The 21,148-nt window shown below is 43.3% G+C and overlaps 1 protein-coding gene across 4 annotated transcripts in view; it reads right to left on the bottom strand.

Annotated features, from left to right (window-relative positions):
- Window positions 1-8,426: 8,426 nt before the first annotated feature.
- NCK2 (NCK adaptor protein 2) overlaps window positions 8,427-21,148 on the bottom strand; it is a 145,643-nt gene continuing 132,921 nt past the window's right edge. For all 4 annotated transcript variants that reach the window (XM_017541102.1, XM_037742966.1, XM_017541104.1 and 1 more), the window contains one exon: window positions 8,427-9,710. In XM_017541102.1, the coding sequence (XP_017396591.1) occupies window positions 9,516-9,710 (195 nt within the window). In that variant the 3' untranslated portion in view covers window positions 8,427-9,515. The remainder of the gene's footprint in view (window positions 9,711-21,148) is intronic.

The following is a 21,148-nucleotide window of genomic DNA, read 5'->3' as shown; positions in this document are numbered from 1 at the left end:
TGGTTGGAGGTCAAGCTGCTGGTGAAGAGCGCCCAGGCTCAGATGCAGAGTGTGTGCCGATGGAGGCACGTTCCACTACCATGAGCACAGGCCTCTGCTTTACACAAGTCCACTGATTTTCTGGACCCGGGGCTTCCTTAGGCCATGACCTAATCTTGGAAGGCCACATGCCCCTACCAAGCAGCAGGAGCTTGAGGACAAGGCCCTGGTGACCTGGTTCCTGACCAAATACTGGCCCCTGGAGAGGAGCTCAGGCATTTTTGAAAGCTGTCAAAGGCGAGCTTTCACACCAGCTGTCAGGCTAGTCTATCTTCAGTGGTCATTTAATGTCAGGTAGCAGCATCTGCCAAAGATAGAACGGCACGAGTCTTTCCAGTGAGTTTGTATGGCTAGTAGCCGTGCTGTGGGAAACCCAGTGGAGGTTAAGGCAAATAAGACAGTTAACAAAACAGAAAAAAAAAACCACTCTAAGCCTTTAATATCAGACATTTCTTTCTATATCAGTAGTCCCCAACCTGGATTGGCTTTGTAGAAGACTTTTCCACAAACCAGTGTGTGTGTGTGTGTGTGTGTGTGTGTGTGAGAGAGAGAGATGATTTTGGGATGAAACTGTTCCACCTCAGATCACCAGGCATTAGTTACATTCTCATAACGAGTGCACAGCCTAGGTCCCTTGTATGCGCAGTTTCACAGTAGGGTTTGCACTCCCAAGAGAATCAAATGCTGCCACTGATCTGACAGGAGGCGGAGCTCAGGGAGTAATGCTCACTCACTTTCCTGCTGCCCACTTTTTACTGTGAAGCCTGGTTCCTAACAGGCCATGGACCAGTAGTGGTTCGTGGCTCAGGGATTGGGGACCCCTATTCTATATGGTCCAAGGAGAAAGGCATGCTGTAGATGGCATGTGTTGAGAGTAATGTGTTTCCCCAAAGGTTTCAAGTAGGCTAGACTAGAACTCAAAGTGCAGGTCCAAACCACCTCATTGGAAGCTTCCAGCAGCATGTTAAAAATGCAGATAGAGACTTTTTGGGGCAAGGCAGCCAACTAGTTGCAGCCAGGTGGAACAGCTGCCACTGAGATGAATATCACTGGCACAGTTTTTACAGATCTTCAGAGGGAAGGCACTGAGAATACTCAGAGGGAAGACACAGAAGCTGAGCTGAATGGGGAGGAAGTTGGGAACCCTGCATGGGGAGGGTACTGTGCACCAGGACTCACTCCTGGCCCCCAAAACTGTGGGGGAAATGGGTGACTTGAACTGACAAGGAGCAACCTACTCTCACCACAGGCCTCTGGAATCCTGGCAGCAGGAGACCCCTCAGTCACCATAAACACTCGAGTTTGCAGGAGAGCTGCTTAGAGAAGTGGTAGTGGGTCACGTCAGCTGATGTGGAGCCCAGAGGGTTTGATGCAGAAGCATCTGCAATGGAGCACAGCCTGGGACGCCCAGCCCCCTACGCTCAACTTGTTCTCATAGGAGACTTTAGCTGTCTGGGAACTGTCAGACCTGAACTCTGCAGAGCTGTCTTGCTCACCAGACAGGGCCAGTCTGACATGAGCACCCTTGGTCCGCTGGCCTATCCTGAGGCCTCAGCCTGGCTGAGGCCACTTGCAGGAAAGCCTCAGTTACCTTGGGGGCCCACATCCTGCACTGGTGGACCATGCCTGACTAATGGAGAGCTTCAGTGAGGTGGCCCCCACGGCTATGCAGCAACCTGCTTGTTTCCTCCCCCCACAGAAGCTTCCCTGAGGCCCACAGCCACCCCCGACATTGCTTTGCCAGGGTGTGTGTGCCAGCAGGTTTTGCCTTCCCTGCCCTGCCAGTGAGCATGTCTACATGCATCCAACATTGCCACAGAAGTGAAACTCCCCCAACTAGCTAGAGAGGTCAACATTCAAATTCAGGAAATGCAGAGAACCCCAGTAAGATACTGCAAAAGAAGATCAATCCCACAACACATAATCATCAGATTTTCCAAGTTGACATGCAAGAAAGAATGTTAAAGGTGCTTAGAGAGGCAAGTCACCTACAAAGGGAACCCCATCAGGCTAACAGCAGATCTCTCAACAGAAATGCTACAAGTCAGAAAAGATTGGGAGCCTGTATTCAACGTCCTTAAAGAAAAATAATCTTCGACCAAGAATTTAATATCCAACCAAATTAACCTTCATAAGAGGAGAAATAAGATACTTTTTTAGATAAGCAAATGCTGGGCCCACCTTACAAGAAATCTTGAAAGGAGCATTAAATATGAAAAGGAAAGATTGTTATCAGCCAATATAAAAATACACTTAAGTACACAGAACAGTAACACTACAAAGCAACCACATAAACAAGTCTTAATAATAACCAGCTAACATCATGATGACAGGATCAAATCCACACATATCAATACTAGCCTTGAATGTAAATGGGCTAAATGCCCCAGTTAAAAGGCACAGAGTGGCAAGGTGGATTAAAAAAATAAGAAAAGAAAAATCCAAGACCGACTTATTGGTATGCTGTCTTCAAGAGACCCATCTCAAATGCAGTGACACCCACAGGCTTAAAATAAAGAGATGGAGAAAAATCTACCAAGAAAATGGAAAACAGAAAAAATCAGGGGTTGGAATCTGAATTTCAGACAAAACAGACTTTAAACTAATAAAGATTTAAAAAGACAAAGAATGGCATTACCTAATTGTAAAGGGTTCAATTCAAGAAGATGTAACTATCTTAAATATATATGGACCTAATACAGGACACACAGATTCATAAAGCAAGTTTTTAAGAGACCTTCAAAGAGACTTAAACTCCCATGCAATAATAGTGGGAGACTTCAACATCCTACTGATAGTATTAGGCAGATCAAGGAAGAAAATTAACAAAGATATGAACTCAACATTGAACCAAATGGACCTGATAGACATCTACAGAATTCTCACCTCAAAACAAGAGAATATATATTCTTCTCATCTGCATATAAGACATATTTTAAAATCAACATCATAATTGAACACAAAACACTCCTCGGCAAATGCAAAGTAAGTGAAATCGAAGCAACAATTTTCTTAGACCACAGCACAATGATATTAGAGATCAAGACTAAGAAAATTGCTGAAAACAATATAATTACAAAGAAATTGAACAACCTGCTCCTGAATGACTTTGGGGTAGATAATACAATTAAGGCAGAAATCACAAAGTTCTCTGAAACCAATGAGAACAAAGATATACCAGAATCTCTGGGACATAGCTAAGACAGTGTTATGAGGAAAGTTTACAGCACTAAATGTCCATATCAAGTTAGAAAGATCTTAATTTAACAACCTGATATCACAACTAAAAGAACCAGTGAACCAAGAGTGAACCAACCCCAAGGCTAGCAGAAGACAAGAAATAACCAAGATCAGAGCTGCACCGAAGGAGATAAAGACACAAAAAACATTCAAAAGATGAACAAATCCACGGTTTTTTTTTTTTTGAGATGGAGTTTCGCTCTTGTTACCCAGGCTGAAGTGCAATGGCGCGATCTCAGCTCACTGTAACCTCCGTCTCCTGCCTCCAGGCAATTCTCCTGCCTCAGCCTCCTGAGTAGCTGGGATTACAGGTATGCGCCACCACGCCCAGCTAATTTTTTGTATTTTTAATAGAGACGGCGTTTCACCATGTTGACCAGGATGGTCTCAATCTCTTGACCTCATGATCCACCTGCCTCGGCCTCCCAAAATGCTGGGATTACAGGCGTGACAGGAGGTTTTTTTTTTTTTTTTTGAAAAAAATTAGTAAAGCAGATAGACTGCTAATTAGAGTAATAAAAAAGAAAAGAGAGAAGATCCAAATAAACACAATTAGAAGTGACAAAGGGGGTATTACCACTGACCCTGCAGAAATACAGATAACCATCAGAGAATATTATAAACACCTCTATGCACATAAACTAGAAAATCTAGAAGAAGTGGAAAAATTCCTAGACAAATACACCCTCCCAAAACTGAAACAGAAAGAAACTGGATCCCTGAACAGACCAATAATGTGCTCTGAAATTGAATCAAGAATAAATAGCCTAACAAACAAAAAAAGCCCTGAACCAGATGGATTCACAGCTGAATTCTACCAGACATACACAGAAGAGCCAGTACCCATTCCTACTGAAACCATTCTAAAAAAACTAAGTAGGAGGGACTCTCCCTAACTTATTCTATAAGGCCAGCATCATCCTGATACCCAAACCTGGCAGAGACACAACGAAAAGAGTAAACTTCATGCCAGAATCCTTGATAAGTATTGATGCAAAAACCCTCAACAAAATACAGGCAAACCAAATCCAGCAGTACATCAAAAAACTTATCCACCATGATCAAGTAGGCTTTATCCCTGGGATGCAAGGTTTCCTCAACATATGCAAATCAATAAATGTGATTCATCACATAAACTGAAGACAAAACACAATTATCTCAATAGATGCAAAAAACAAAAAAGCTTTCAATAAAATTTAACATACCTTCATGTTAAAAACTCTCAATAAATGAGGTATTGGGAGAACATACCTCAAAATAAGACATCTTTGATAAACTGACAGCCAATATCATATTGAATGGGCAAAGCTGGAAGCCCTGCCCTTGGAAACACAGACAAGGATGCCCTCTCTCCTATGTAACATAATATTGGACGTCCTTCCCAGAGCAGTCAGGCAAGAGAAAACAATAAAGAGCATTCAAATAGGAAGAGAGGAAGCCAAACTACCCCTATTTGCAGATGACATGATCCTGTAACTAGAAAAACTTATAGTCTCAGCCCAAAAGCTCCTTCAGCTGATAAACAACTTCTGCAAAATCAATATACAAAAATCACTAGCATTCTTACACACCAACAACACTCAAGCCAACAGCCAAATCAGGAACAGAATCCCTTTCACAATTGCCACAAAAAGAATAAAATACCCAGCAATACAGCTAAACAGGGAGATAATAGATCTCTACAGGAAGAACTGCAAAACACTGCTCAAAGAAATGACACAAACACATGGAAAAAAAATTTAATGCTCATGGATAGGAAGAATTAATAATGTTAAAATGGCCATACTGCCCAAAGCAATTTATAGATTCAATGTTATTCCTATGAAATTACCACAGACGTTCTTTACAGAACTAGAAAAAAACATTTTAAAATTCATATGGAACCTAAAAAGAGCTGAAATAGCCTAGGCAACACGAAGCAAAAAGAACCAAGCTGGAAGTATCATGCTACCTGACTTCAAACTATACCATAGGGCTACAGTAACCAAAACAGCATGGTACTGGTACAAAAACAGACGTATAGACCAATGGAACAGAATAGAGAGCCCAGGAATAAGGCCACTACACATGCAACCATCTGATTTTTGACAAAGCTGACAAACGACAAGCAATGGGGAAAGGACTCCTTATTCAATAAATGGTGCTGGGATACTGGATAGCTGATGAAGACTGAAACTGGACCCCTTCCTTATACCATATACAAAAATCAATTCAAGAGGGATTAAAGACTTACATATAAAACCCAAAATTATAAAGACCCTGGAAGACAACCTAGTCAATACCACTCTGGACATAGGAATCGGCAAGGATTTCATGACAAAAATACCAAAAGCAATTGCAACAAAAGCGAAAGTTGACAAACGGGATCTATGTAAACTAAAGAGCTTCTGCACAGCAAAAGAAACTATCCACAGAGTAAACAGACAGCCTATAGAATGTGAGAACATTTTTGCAAATTCTGCATCTGACAGAGGTCAAATATCCAGCATCTATAAGGAGCTTAAACAAATTGACAAGAAAAAAACCCACCTCATTAAAAAGTGGGCAAAAGACATGAACAGGCACTTTTCAAAGGTAGACATACATGTGGGCAACAAACATGAAAAATAAACTTCACTGATATTAGAGAAATGCAAACCAAAAGCACAGTGAGATACCATCCCACATCAGTCAGAATGGCTACTATTAAAAAGTCAAAAAAGAATAGATGCTGGCGAGGTCACAGAGAAAGAGGAACACTTTTACACTGTTGGTAGCAATGTAAATTAGTTCAACCATTGTAAAAGCAGTGCGGTGATTCCTCGAAGACCTAAAAACAGAACTACCATTTGACCCAGCAATCCTGTCAACAGATAAATATCCAAAGGAATATAAATCATTCTACCATAAAGATACATGCACACATTATGTTCAGCATTATTTGCAACAGCAAAGACATGGAATCAACCTAAGTGCCCATCAACTGTAGACTAGAAAATGTGGTACATACACATCATGGAATACTATGCAGCCATAAGAAAGAACAAGATCATGTCCTTTGCAGGGACATAGATGGAGTTGGAGATTATTATCCTTAGCAAAGTAACTCAGAAACAGAAAACCATACACAGCATGTTCTCACTTCTAAGTGCAAGCTAAATGATTAGAATACATGGACATAGAGGGGAACCACGCACACTGGGGCCTATTGGAGGATGAGAGGAGGAAGGGGATCAGAAAAAATAACAGGTACTAGGCTTAGCACCTGGGTAACAAAAGTTTGTACAACAAGCCCCTATGACACAAGTTTACCTATATAACAAACTCACACATGTGCCCCTGAAGATAGAAGTTAAAAAACAAAACACAGATGACTGCCCTGTTCCCCTGCAAATCAGAGTCTGAGGGACAGTGCATGAAGGAGCACATTTCCTAACGGCTGGAGGTCCATGTGAGCTGCACCCAGCAACAGCCAGCTTCCTCAGCAGTGGGAATGCCATCTGCTAGTGGCAGAGGGGGACACGGGTTTTCTGGACACTGATTGGCTTACTGAACTCTTGCCCAATGCTCAATAGCCAGTTTCAGACTTGGGCTGAGAATGTTCCAGCAGGAGGTTCCAATGAGGTGGTTTAGACCTGCACTTTGGGTTCCACTCTTGCCTACTTGAAGCCTTCGGGGAACATCCCAACATTTGTGGAATACTGGTTGGTTTAGTGAACTTTTTCCTACCATCCCACCCCACTCCTAATCCCTAAGGAGAAAACAAAATGTTTCCTACCCCAAAGTGGATCACTTTTAGGGATGTGAATTCGCCAGCCACTGCACAGCAGGTAAGAAGGCGAGTGCTGAGTATGGCTGAGAGCAGCTTTTGGTTTGGGCTTCTAATGAAAGACAGCTCAGCCGCTTGTTGAAGCAACCCCTCTTCAACACTTGAGGACTCTAAGCTTTAAGAAGCAGGGTGCATTGGCCCTAAGACTGCTAAGGATCACACTGAGGGTCTGAGGCAGCCAGGTCTTCAGGGGGCCCTGAGAAAGCCCCTAACAGGGCACCTGTGAGTTAGTTCCAAGTGAGAAAAATGTTGAGTAGATCTCTTGACACGCGCAGGCCACCCCCCATGGGCATCCATCACTGTTAGGTAGCACTCGCACAAGCACCCTCACCAGGGCAACCCAGCTAACCCTTGCACAACCCTGTGGATTGAAGCCCCAATTGACTCAGGAGCAAACATTCAGAGATGCTGAGTAATTTGCTGGAGTCCAGGCCCTCAGTATTTGGTGGGATTCCAGCATCAGGTCAAAATGTCATTCTCATTAGTGAGACCTGAAAGAGTCTGGAGGCAACTGGTTTTTCCCTGGATGTATTCTGTCTCATGTAATGATCTCCCTCACTTAGTTGAATGTCTATTCACAATGGCTGGGTGCCATCAACCTCAGGTACAAGACACCAGACTTCTAATTTATTATTATCTAAGGCAACAGAAAGATACAATGACCTCACAGGGAACATGCACGGTAGAGTAAGTGTCCAACACCTTGCTTCTCCCGAACGTCTTCCCAGGTTGGGGTTGGAAGGGTCTGGTGTTGGAGCAGATCCTTGGCTGTGGATCCTGGCTCCACCATGCAGCAGCCATGTGTTGGGTGCATTGCCTGTGGGCCTCACTTTCCTCATCTATAAAATGGGGATAGCAGGTCTCACCTCATGGGGGTATGATGAGGAACAAATGGGGGCACAGTGCCTGGCACAGAGGGAGCACTTGATACATGATTGGCCTAGGAGGACATGAATGCCAAGTCGTGCGACTCTGCACCCCCAGGGCCTGGCACATCAATAAATGCTCCTGATCGAGAAGACAAATGTGAGTCAGCTGTGGGGGACACAGTGTGAGAGTGCTGGCTCAATTCAACAACATATTTCTAAAAAAATACTTTCCAAAGAGCAAAGTTCAGACCAAGCCTGAGATTCTGAGTTCCCTTGGAGTTTCTCTAGTTAAAACTCATTATTTCAATATACAGAAATGTGGCAGTAGAAAATGAAAACACACAAGTAATAAATGTGAAGCTCTTCTCTAAAAATGACTCCCGCTCTACAATGAGCATTCAGAAAATGCTGCAGTAATTACTCTCCCATGATTGAATCGGAGTTTTCCCAAAGATAAATACACATAGAGCCTCGTCATAATACTTTTTTTATTACAATATCCAAAAAACTGGGTATGCAAGTTTAGGGGATCTCAAGACCCCTTCTTCAATTGTAGGAATGTGCCATCTCAAGACGGTATATTTAAACTATAAAGAAGTTCAAATGTAAAGGAAAAAGAAAATGCAATTTCTTCATAAACATTCTGTGTGTCTCTTACTACCAATCACATACTCTTCTGTAAACCCTGAAAATTTTCCCTGTAAATAATATATATATATATATAGTGTGTGTGTGTGTGTGCATGTGTGTGTGCATGTCTATGTGCGTGTGTGTGTATAAAGTGTTGGTAGCTCCCTTCCCCAAAGATCAGCTGTTTTCCTTAATCATCTGTATTAGTGTCAACAAACAGCTACAGATACGTATTTCTTTGAGAATTAAATACATAATTGTGAGATTCAAACAAGCCAAAGGGCAAGAGGAAAAAGCACTATGTGGATGGCACATTTGGGGTAAATTACCAAAACATCTGTCTGAGTCACCGGTTCCCTCTTTTGCAGACTGCCTTTCCAGGAAACTCTTTCTTTATTGCAAGCACAGCCCCAAAGGCACTGGGCAGTCTCCTCACTGCCATCGCACCCGGTGGTTCCAGTATTGCTATCAGCAAACATGTCGGCTCCCTGCAGAGTCCGGGAGCCATGTAAGGGCACAGGACACGGGCGAGGGCTGCTAGGACTGGGGCCATTGCACCTGCTCTGCCCAGCACGTGGAGGGCCCAGGACGTGGGTGCCGCCGCTGGGTGGCCTGAGGCTCGCTCACGCGCTCAAAGGTGCCCCGTGTCTTTGTCATGAGGGGTTCCGTGAGCGGGATCGAGTGCCGTTCCCAATGGAAAAGGAATAACGTGAACTCGCCCTGCTCCTCCCCTTCGCTAAAGGTGGCCGGCCGGGTGGGCTCGAGTGTGGGTGAGGCCTGGATGGCGAATGGGAGACAAACCGACCAAGCGACCTGAACTTAAAGAGAGACTCGCTGGGAAGCCGTCGGGGCCATCCCCACGGGAGGAGCCTCCGCGGCAGGGCCGGGCGGTAGCGCCACCAAGCGGCGAGCGTGGGGCCGGGGCGCCGTCACTGCAGGGCCCTGACGAGGTAGAGCTTCTCCCCGTGCTCGCTGGTGAAGATGGGCGCCTTTTTGTAGTGTTCCACCAGCTCGTCCATGGTGTGGAAGCGCCGCTGCCCAATGCAGTAGACATTGTCCACGAGCTGCACCTTGAAGTGTTTGTTCTTCCCTGACGCTTTAAGGGACACGGAGAAGTCGCTGGGCTGCGGAGGAAACAGAACACAGTTACAGCCGGGCCACAGCAGGGAGCGCCTGTCTCCATCCACCTCTCCCGCGTGTCTAAATGCAAACCACCTTTTTTTTTTTTTTTTTTTTTTTTTTTGAGACGGAGTTTCGCTCTTGTTACCCAGGCTGGAGTGCAATGGCGCGATCTTGGCTCACTGCGAACAACCTCCATCCGTGGGGTTCCAGGGATTCTCCTGCCTCAGCCTCCCGAGTAGCTGGGTCTATACGCACCCGCCACCACGCCCTGATACATTTTGTATTTTTAGTAGAGACGGGGTCTCCCCAGGCTGGTCTGGAACTCCTGACCTCAGGCAATCTGCCTGCCTTGGCCTCCCAAAGTGCTGGGATTACAGGCACCAATCACCGTGCCTGGCCGGGTCTCTGTTTTATATCTAGAATGGCATCTGACGTCCAGAAAGACCTGGAGGCAGTCCATGATTCTGAAGTTTCCGAACAGAAGAAAAATTACACTCTGCTTAGCCCAGTTTCAGTGCTAAATGCGTTTTAGTTATTTGAAAAGTGCAAACTCATTATGGAATATACAGCACCTCATTATGGAATATATAGTGCTGACCTGACTGCTCAAGAAATTTGTCATTTTTAATTTACCAAACTATTTTTTGATAAACCGGGAATTTATTAAGAGTGGTTTGTATGTAGGCAGTAGCTAGAAATATTACTTCTGATGTCTAACACTGTTAGAAATTAAGACATCAAAAATTTTCTAATTCTAAGCATTTAAAAATATAAAGAGCAGTAGAAAATTCTGGTTGCATTTTAAACACAGTTCACAATCTCCCAGAGGAAGCTGAACTATGGTTTGATTACAGATTTTATTGAAAAATATTTAAATTCTGTGATCTGTCAGTGCCTTAGTTATATTTCAGAATGTCTTAGAAATATGTCATTATTTTAATTAAAATGGGTCTTTTATTGGCTGGGTGCAGTGGCTCACGCCTATAATCCCAGCACTTTGGGAGGCCGAGGCAGGCATATCACGTGTGGTCAGGAGTTTGAGACCAGCCTGGCCAACATGGTGAAACTCTGTCTTTACTAAAAGTACAAAATTAGCTGGGTGTGGTGATGCGCGCCTGTAATCCCAGCTACTCGGGAGGCTGAGGCAGAACTGCTTGAACCCAGGAGGCGGAGGTTGCAGTCAGCTGAGATTGCACCACTACACTCTGGCCTGGGCAACAAGAGTGAAACTCCGTCTCGGAAAAAAAAAAAAAAAATTAGCGTTTATCTCATTTTCTGAACAACATGCAGTAAAGAAGATAATGAATGACAAATGTTCTTTTACAAAAATATCGTTTTGATCAATTAATTAAACAAATAACAATTAGTTACTAACACATGCCAGGCAGGCTGTGCCCTGGATACGTGTATGCGTGCATGCAGGATATATGCTCCGTGACAAGCCAGTGCATATAAATAGAGATGGATAAATAGAGGTGGACAGATGGCTGCACTGGGCAGTAAGTTCTATGAAGAAAACCCCAGAGCTGCATGGGAGAGGAACATGAGCTACCAGAGCTCTACGTGTGTGAACGTGTGCATATGTGAGAGGGAGTACGCGAGTATTAAGAGAGAACGTGTAGTGTGTGAGTGTATGTGTGTACAAACACAGGTATGAGCTCTAAGTATGTGTGTGCGCATGTGAGTATATGAATGTACGTGCACACACAGGTATGCACCGGGGGGCAGGAGGGCCCTCTGGATAATGCAGAGGCAGGGCTGGTAGAGAGTGCTTGAGAAATCGGCACCTCGGTGAAGAAAAGGGAAGAAGGTCCTGCTTCTGCAGCACCCAAGGGGCAGTGTGGCTAGTGGAGTGGAGAAGGGAGTCTAGTCCACAAGGTAAGTGCTGCACCCCTGGCTTGCTAGGTAGCATCAGTTCATGCCTGACCAGTGGCAGGACCACAGCCTAATGTCTGAAATTCTGCATGGAATTCCCACACCAGCTTGCTGCTTTTCTCAAAGCCCAGGAACTTCTTGCTCTGGGGGTCCAGTAGCTTGGGGCCCTGCTTTAAGACCTCCTAGTAGGACCTCCAGACAGTGAACAAAGGCCTAGGCCACTGTCTATCACAGAGTTTACAAAAGCCCAAATAAATGTTTGATAAGTGGGCAACCCTTGCAAAATAAGGAATCACTCCACTCACACCAATGACAACACAGGGGAATGAGTAACTGAGAAAACTCAAATTGTGCAAGGCAGCCGGGCTCACCCACCAGCCACAGCTGTTAACAGAAAAGAATGAAAGGAACAATTGTAAGTATAGTTTGTATTTGTGCATGCTTCTGCCCCAAACAGATCAAATAAGAACAAACCTTTGAGGGAAAAAGCCCCGTCTCATTGCCAAGTGAAACCCGGGGCTCTATGTCTCGAGGAGGCCCAGGGCATGCTCCTGGATTAAACTCCAGGAAGAAGCCAGAAGGTTAATCTCAGATTAGGCCTCAGCCTATAGATGATTATTCTGTAAATATGTATATGCTGTACTAGAAGTTGTGCCTTTAGGAAAAGATGAAGGGCAATCTCAGCTGCAGAGTTTACCATAAGCCAGGCACTGTGCTAGTTTTATAGATACTTTAATCAACTTAGAGATAAAGTGGCATCAGTTTTAGTGGAGGCAGTATGGGAGTGAATCGTGGTAAATATATGATACACCCAATTTTAATTAAGCCAAATGATCAACAGATGACTTTCTACGTAGGGAAATTTGCTTTTAATTCCAGCTCCTTAATTTAACATCATGGTGTGTGTGTGCCTGTATGCATGCGTGAGTTGCAGCAATAAATTTTCGCAGCAGAAAAGGTAATTTTTAATTCCATGGGCTCCTGAGCAGAAATCTTAAAGTTAAGGATGTAGAGTCAATTTATGCCAAGCAGGAGTGCTAAAAGTTTGGGAGTGTTCTTTAATTTAAACTGAGATTTTCTGTAGGAAATCTAAAAAAGAACAACCTGTATGCTAACATACACCGTGACATGTTACCACTGAGCACCTCTAAGTGAAGTGTGAAGATGAAGTAGGTCAGATGTTCTCCAAATGTGCTTTCAAGACTGGCAGCATCAGCATCCTCTGGGAACTGGTTAGAAAGCAAATTCTCAGGTGCTAGCCATGGTGGCTCACATCTGTAGTCCCTGCACTTTGGGATGCCATGGTGGCAGGATTGCTTGAGGCCAGAACTTTGACACCAGTTTGGGCAACATAGTGAGATCCTATCTCTACTCAAAATTTTAAATAATTAGCCAGATGTGGTGGTGCATACCTGTGGTCCCAGCTACTTGGGAGGCTGAGGTGGGAGGATCACTTGAGCCCAGGAGGTCAAGGCTACAGTGAGCTATGATAGGGCCACTGCACTCTGGCCTGGATGACAGAGTGAGACCCCATCTCAAAAAAATTAAAGAAAAAAAAAAAAGCAAATTCTTAGGCTCTGCCCCAGCCTGCTACAGCAGAAATCCTGGGATAGAGCCCAGCCATCTGTGTTTTAACCTCCAGCACCCTCTGTTTTAATAAGCCCTTCAGGAGATGCTGATGCAGTTTGAGAACTGGAAGAAAATCTGGAAAAATATCAGCAGTGTTGGTGCCACCAACAAATTTTAGTCACCAGAAAAAGATAGGAATGCGATTTATGGGCAAGGCAGCCCATAATGGAGGGAGCTCCGGTCTGTGGATGCCTTTCCGACTCTGTCCTGAGGACTCTGGCTCTGTTCCAGACATCCCTCACAGGGAATTTCCCCTGATGGGAAAGCTGGGACACGGCTGGGGACAGTGCTATACGGGCTCTTCCTTTCAAAGCGTGCCAGTCCCTGCATCTGATGGAGGTAAGAGTTACTCCTGCCTCCAGAGGGGGCCAGGGAATGATTCCCATGAAAGCAACTCCATCAGGCCTGTTCTCATCTGTTGTCCTTCCATGGTTGGCTTTCTAGAACAGACTTCAAGAAATCAGATGAAAAAGGACCATGCCACACTCACTCCTCAACAAGTACTAGAGTACTGATAGTATGGTAGAGTACTCTACATTTAAGCTTGTCAAAGAATCTTAACACATTTTTGAAATACACAGTCAAGTTGCTGGCTGAGGCTGCAGTCATCTGAAGGCTCAACTGCGGATGCAAGCTCTACTTCCAAGGCAGTCTGCTCACATGAACCCCTGGGGCGCTCTGTAGGGCTACTTGAATGTACTCGCAACATGGTAGCTGGCTCACTCTAGATCAAGTGACCCAAGAAAGCGCAAAGAGGCAGCCACAGCGCCTGTCTCAGAAGCTGCTCTCCATTGCTTCTGCCACATCTTGGTCATTAGAAGTGAGTTGCTCAGTGCAGTCCATGCTCAAGGGAAGAGGGTCAGTCTCCACCTTCTGAAGCAGAGTACCAAGGAATTGATGGACATCTTTTTAAGCCATCATAGATGAACATGACACTCATTAAAATTTTCTATGGCTGGACTAAACTAGACTCAGTCCTTGGGTTTTGAAACATCTGCCCTTTGATTTCACCTCTGCAACTGCCACCTTTGTGCTACCTCCCACTGTCCCCACTTCCTACACTTTCCACGTCCAAATGTTGTACTTACTTGGTATATAGTAATTTCTCTGTGCTGATTACTAGGCAAATTTTCAAATTTTCTAATATTAGACACTTCTTCCTGTTAAGTCCTTCTATGACTATTCCTTATAAGGAATGATTTTTCTATTCTCATAGTTTTTCAATCAATGGTTCTGGAGAATGAACAATTAGTACAACTCATTCATTCGACCCTTCTTTTCAGCAAGTCATTTTCCAAGTGGAATCTAAGGACAATTAATAGGTTGGTGGAAAACCAATCTCTTTCAGGGCCTCTATGATCACTATTGCTTTTGTTTAGGCTTTAGGTTCCGTGTTTGAATATAATTAAGGGCAAGAACCCTATTTAACTCCATATCCCCACACTGGGCTCAGAGTATCTAGGGTTCAACAAACATGTAGACTTACAAATTTCTAATTTTGACTTCTTACATTATTCATTCCTTTAGGTAATTCTTAACACCTCATCTCTTTGCAATTTGTGCTCGTGATAAGCGGTGCTAGAAAAGAACAGTAGAGAGCACACGCTGTGATCCCATCTCTGCGGCTTCACCAGTTTGATCCATTGCATCGAATACGCTAAAAAGCACCTTTGCAGTTTTATAAAACAGATGTCCTGATCAGACTTGCCTCTTCCTCTCTCAAGATTTAATCATTGCTTTCTCATGGGAGGAAAAAAATGAATGCCGAGGACAAACTTTTAATATCCTTCATTTCTTCCTCCATCCCTGAAAGCTTACATAGTAATGCGATTTTCTTCTAAACACAATGGCCATGAGAAAATAAGAGGGAGGGGCCTTGCTCCAGGTACTTTTGGTTCTTTAAACCTTAAAATTTCTCCTTATCTTTCACTTTGGACTTTATGAAAAGATGAGGGTAGAAATTGTGTGATTCACCAGGCCTCCCACACAGACCCTGGACCGATTTCCGGCCCTGCTGAAGTCCCCAAGCATGAACAATCTGCATATAACATTCCTTCCACCCCCAGAGAGATGTTACCCTGTTGGTTTCTTATCAAATGTTGTATCATTCTTTTCTTTTGGTAAAGGTGTTTTTCTCCTTTTACTTTTTTACAGAAGGCACTCTTCTGTCTGCAGAAGCGGTTCACTTACCTCCCAAAATTTAGAACAAATGGGTTAGAGGCAAAGTGTAATCCACTGATTAATAGTTTCTCGGTTTTTATCTCAGAAAAACTGCCTTTCAGTTTTACCATTCTATTCAGTCACCTGCCCTAGCCGTCTAAGGTAGCCTTCTTTTAATCAAAATCAACTCCTGTCTACACTTACGCTGCTAGCTGTCACCTGACCCTATGCTCTTTGTTTTTACATCAAATTATCTCTTCCTTGCCCCAAGTGTGATGAGTCTCACCAGCATTTCCTATTCTCCTATCAATGTTCACCCTATAAAATATTTACTCCTCGGGCCTGAAGCCAATCCACACTGACGTGACAAATATTCATCTAATTAACTTTGGAAGTAATCTTATTTACATCAGCGATGAAAAATCAATCATCAACTACAAAGCAGCCCTCCAAGTCCCATCTACCTAATCTAGGCAAATGGGGCGTCCCCTGTCCACTTTCTAGTTAGTATGCATGAGTGTGTTTAGCCCTCCCTACCCCCAAATGTATTTCCTAAAGTCACATGCAATACCTTACCGTATAGACCTTTAGAATATTGTCCTTGTTATTCTTTGTCTTTCCACAGTGTCATACCTGATGTGACTGAGTGATCATTTAAGTCAGAATTTTGCCATATATCATAACAGTAGGCAAAAGGGCTTGAATCAAGTGCATATACTCCACAAGGCGGTGGTTCTCAAATTGGAGCATCACAAGTATTCAGGGGTTCATAGGTTCTCAGGATTTGGAAGGAAAAAAAGGACTCAGAGGGCTTCTTCAAACCAAGGTTGCAGAGCCCTACCCCAGAGATTCAAAGGCAGCAGGCTGGGACAATCTACACTGTAGCAAGCTTGCTGGTGATGCTGATGCTCCTGCTCTGGGAACCACACTTTGGAATTACTGCCATGGATGGAGGCTGAAGAAAATTACACATTCTGGGTATTCTCTAGTTCACCTATGGCAGCATCTATGCTTGACTCTGTTATACTTCCAATGACTATACTGCAGTTGGAATTTTTAAAATGCTTAAGTGAAATGCAGTAAAGCAAGATGGGTAAGCAGACCAGTCTACAAATGACCCCACCGTCAGTTATTACACAATGAACTTATTTATAGTAAATTGCTTTCTGTGTTACAAACTCCACAGGGATCTGAAACTCGGTTTTGTTACTCTATGCTGCTCTTGCCATGCTATAAAGGTCATGTTAAAGAAATGTCTAGCAATAGTGCCATGAGAAACATCCCCAGATAAGTAAATGAGAGACTCCACACAGAAATACAACTCGAAAGGGGAGACATATGCCTGCTGAAAGAAGACAAGCAAAATGTAAAGCTGAGACTAAAAGGTTATGTGGTGATGCACACCAAAACCACAACGAGCTACCACCTCACACCTATAAGAATGGCCATTTTACATATGTGTGTGTGTGTACACATGTGTGTTATCACATGTGTACACACACACACACACACACAGACACCCATGTGTAGCTTAATGACAGGATATGTTCTTAGAAATGCATAATCAGGTGATTTGGTCACTGTGCAAATATCAGGGTGAACTTATATAACCTAGATGGTCCAGCCTTCTACACACCTAGGCTATAGGGTATGGCCTGTTGCTCCTCAGCCACAAACCTGCATGGCATGTTACTGTACTGGACACTGTAGGACACGGTAACACAGTGTATTCTGTAAACCAAAGAGACATCTACATCTATAAGCCAACATAGTCACAGATTATTTTGCAGCCACAGCTGCAATTTTAACCCCAGTGCGTGATAAATAACAGCGGAGCACTCACAGAACGAGGCCAGCACATCTCCACCTTCTGGGAAAAACCAGGAGCCATTGTCCCAAAAGAAATTATGAACATCATACTGACCATTTGCTACTTATTGTACTAAAAACACTAGCTTTTAATAAGACTCTTGTGTTCACAGATCCCAGTGCATGGCATATTGCTCGTCTGTTTTGAACTCTTAACCTCAGGTGATCCACTCACCTCGGCCTCCCAAAGTGCTAGGATTACAGGCGTGAGCCAACGCGCCCGGCACTCATCTGTTTTAAAGGCCGGTACTGAAGAACCAGCCAGGGGGGAGAAGGCAGTCTTTAAGGGCTCTGGTCCATTTGAGAATCAGAATCAGGTGATGAGCACTCAATTTCTAGATAACAGCCTGTACTGCATGATCTTCCAGACCCTTCCATCTTCAAGAGTTAAATATGCTTAAAATTAGAAATATTACAAAAATCCAGGCTTAAAACTTCCATTTGGTACTGGGCAAAAAGCCTGGCAATTAAAATGAACTTATCTTTGAAACTGGAAAGATGCCTACTGGCACTGCTCACAGCAACCTAAGGTTAAGTCATCTTAACATTAATTCATTTTTGAAGAAACACCTACAGATGGGCCTAATCATGAATTTAAGCAGCTTGCCAGGAAATCACTGAAGGAATTCACTCAACTGCTCCCCATCTTCAGAGGTCACCTGGAAGCAGTTTTCACTTTGCTCTAACAATCTACCTCCTTCCAATTCACCAGCAGAAACACAGCAAATACAGCACATTTATTTTCAAACTCTAAACAGTAAAACAAAACAAAAAATTCAACAGAAATACACTTCAAGAGATAAATTCCACTCAACAAAAGCTATAGTTGTAAATGAAGCTAAGCTTTATGACAATATTTTTATAATTCTTGGAAATATAGTATTATGTAGAAAGGATTTTAATAACAGCTGTGAGAATGTATAAAACCACTAAAAATGCATCATAGGGATCAAGGGTTTTCAAAGTGTGGTCCTCAAAGCAGCAGTCTCATCGCCAAGAAATGTGCTATTAACAGAAGTGCAGATTCTTGGGCCCCAGGCCTTGTGAATCAGGACCATTGCAGGAAGGACCTGGCAATTTCTGTTTTAACAGCCCTCAAGGCAATTCTACACACTACACACAGTTTGAGAATCACTAAGAGAGATGGAATAATGAAATTGCTGAAAATAGAGTTTGGGGTAGAAATTATGATTTCTATAAGAAATATTATAACTTTAAAAATACAGAAAGGAACTACTCTATTTTATTTTCTGGTCAACTACTTTTAGTATATTTTTAAAAAGAGAAATGAAATATCCATCAACTTTTAGTATGGCCAATATGTGCATTAAATTATTCTTAGCAAGAGAGTTTTTCTCTATTGGAATCAAATGTATATTGTGACAAAAATATTAGTACCTAATAATATTTGCAGGACATAATAAATATGCCTTCCCTAAGGCCACAGCCCCAGAGAACACCTTTTTCATCTACCCTCTAAAGTCTTTCCTCTTCTCCCCTAGGCAGAAAGAATAAGTATGTGATCTCTTAGGGATTTAAAATCTTAGAGGAAAACAGCCTCCCAGACCTGTGGCTGATGCTGCCCAGCAAGTCACCCAGGCCAGCTCTGCACCTTTTCCAACCATACCCTAGTTGTGATCTGTCACTTCCCAAGCAACTGTTACAAGGATAGGGGATGCAGCAATTAAGAAAATAAAATATTGACAACTTGTTCAGTTTACCAGAAACCCAGTAAACGGTTACTGTTCAGGTACAGCTTTATATCCACATCCATAGAATCAATGCGGATGAAATGTAAAATGTAAAGATTTATGAACACACACGGTGAGTAAAATTTCTGAGTTTTCTGGATTTAAGCAGGTATGGCTCACAGATGAGGGTATGATAATGAAATATGGAGAATAAGCAACAACAATGCATCACCTTTAGCTACTAACAATAAATGATAATTGATGAAAGAGGAGGGGGGGCGGGAAAAGGAAGAAATGGAAGAACAAGCAGTAGGTACTGAGGTTCAGGGCAGAAAAAAGAGCCCAACAGGTTCGTTCATTTGTTGGTTCACTGATTCATCTAACATATCCAACAGGTACTTCTGATATACCCACTGCTTACTGATAGTGGATCGCATAGGATGTAGCAATGTTTGTTTTCCCTGAAATATCCACCTCTCAATATAGTCAAACAAAAGTCTAGCTCATTTACACTGCAGTCACTCAGGATATTTTAAAAACTGATACACATCTTGAAGATCCATTCCAAAAAAACAGCTGTGCTTATCCAGAAGCCAGGCTTCATATGGTAACCTCAATTAAAGGCCCAGGCCCAAAGATTGCAAGAAAAGAAAAGGAAATTAAATGAAGATGCCTGCCTCTGAGTTCTGCAGGGAGGCGGAACCCCTCAGAAACCTTTCCATCCTGGCATGCTGTGAAGAATTATGTCAGATCATGAACCTATGGGCTCTTGGTGGCCGGGTGGTGGCTGTGAAATGCCAAAGTGAACAGGAAAACACACGGGGATGGGGGGAGGCAGTGGATGGTGGGAAAAAAAATAAGCAAAGGACTTGTCCACTAGGGAAGGTTCCCAGCAGTCACAGATGACAGCTCAGACAGCCTTGGTTATGAACAGGAAATGCAGTAAACCTGGCTTGGTTCTGCTGTCAGGAGAAAAGAAGCAACACACCTCAGAGCCCTTGCAGAATCCCCGTGGCACATGCATGCTAACAGCTGAAATGGCCCATGTCATGGCAAGATCCATCAGGACAAGCTGCCCTGCACAGCATCAGGCCACGTGGAGCCTCAGACCGAGACCGTGCCGCTACGTGGGAATAGCCGATGCAAGTCCCGGTAAAGCCCTTTCCACCTTATATTCCTGGAATCATACATGTTGTTCCTTGACTTTCTAAGCTAAGGAAGACTGTAAAATATCTGGAAAGGCTTCCATTAAAAAATGGTTAAAAGGAAATACAATTAGTACTTTAATTCTTTAGAAAAAGTCAGCTTATTCTCTAACAATGCAAGGCAACTGAGACAGTGGGGTGTAGAGTTCTGAGATGAAATGCAGCCCAAACATGCATCGCTCCATATCCAAAGGGATCTGGTCCTCAGTTCAGACAGCAATGGCCACCTGTGCATGTTAAACAGAAAAGCTATAGGTCTTCCCTAAGGCCACCACTCCAGAGAACACCTTTTTCATTTACCCTCTAAAGTCTTTTCTCCCCAAATCCTAGGAAGAAAGAACAATGATTGGGGCCAATGTCTCCACACTGCAGGACTTCCCTCTGAGAAAGTCTCTTCAAACTCAAAAATTTTAAGCCAAGATCATATTTTGTGCATTATCCTTAGCCCTTAAGCACTCTGGACCAAGCACTTAATATTGTAATTGGTTTTCCAGCGCTTTCTCTAAGTTTCTGCTCGATTGAGTTAAAAGCGCTGCTGTCCTTAATTTGCTTAAGGCTTCAAACGTGATCTAAAGGAAGTGGTGCACAGAGCTCTCATCATGTGAGAACAATTCAATGTGATGTCTTGCCAGGAATGATAAACCCTGGTGACTTGATAAGAAAATCTCAGAGTTCAGATTTCAGATGAAGTTAGCTTTCAGGCTGGCATGCCCTTCCAAGTACATCTAAGGCTCCGCAAAATTGATGACACCATAAAGGAGCCCAGTTTCCACCAACACGATGCTCCTTCCTCCAAGAGAAGCAGATCCCAGTTGCCTCTTTCTGGAGGGCTTTGAATGCCTCTTAGATCAGTCAACAGGACTCTTGAATGTACACTTACTCATTGTGCTAGCAACCTTTTTAGAGGACAGCAGTGGCAGTAGGTAGTACATAGTAGTCTTACAGTGTGCATTTAAAAATGAAATTGAAGCCTACTAGAACCAATACAATTCAAATACATCAAACTCTATC

The sequence above is a fragment of the Cebus imitator genome, unplaced genomic scaffold (genome assembly GCF_001604975.1).
Source record: "Cebus imitator isolate Cc_AM_T3 unplaced genomic scaffold, Cebus_imitator-1.0 Scaffold131, whole genome shotgun sequence".
In the NCBI taxonomy this organism is placed as follows: Eukaryota; Metazoa; Chordata; class Mammalia; order Primates; family Cebidae; genus Cebus; species Cebus imitator.
Note: the sequence above shows the minus strand (reverse complement) of the source record. Positions and strands in the feature narration are given on the sequence as shown.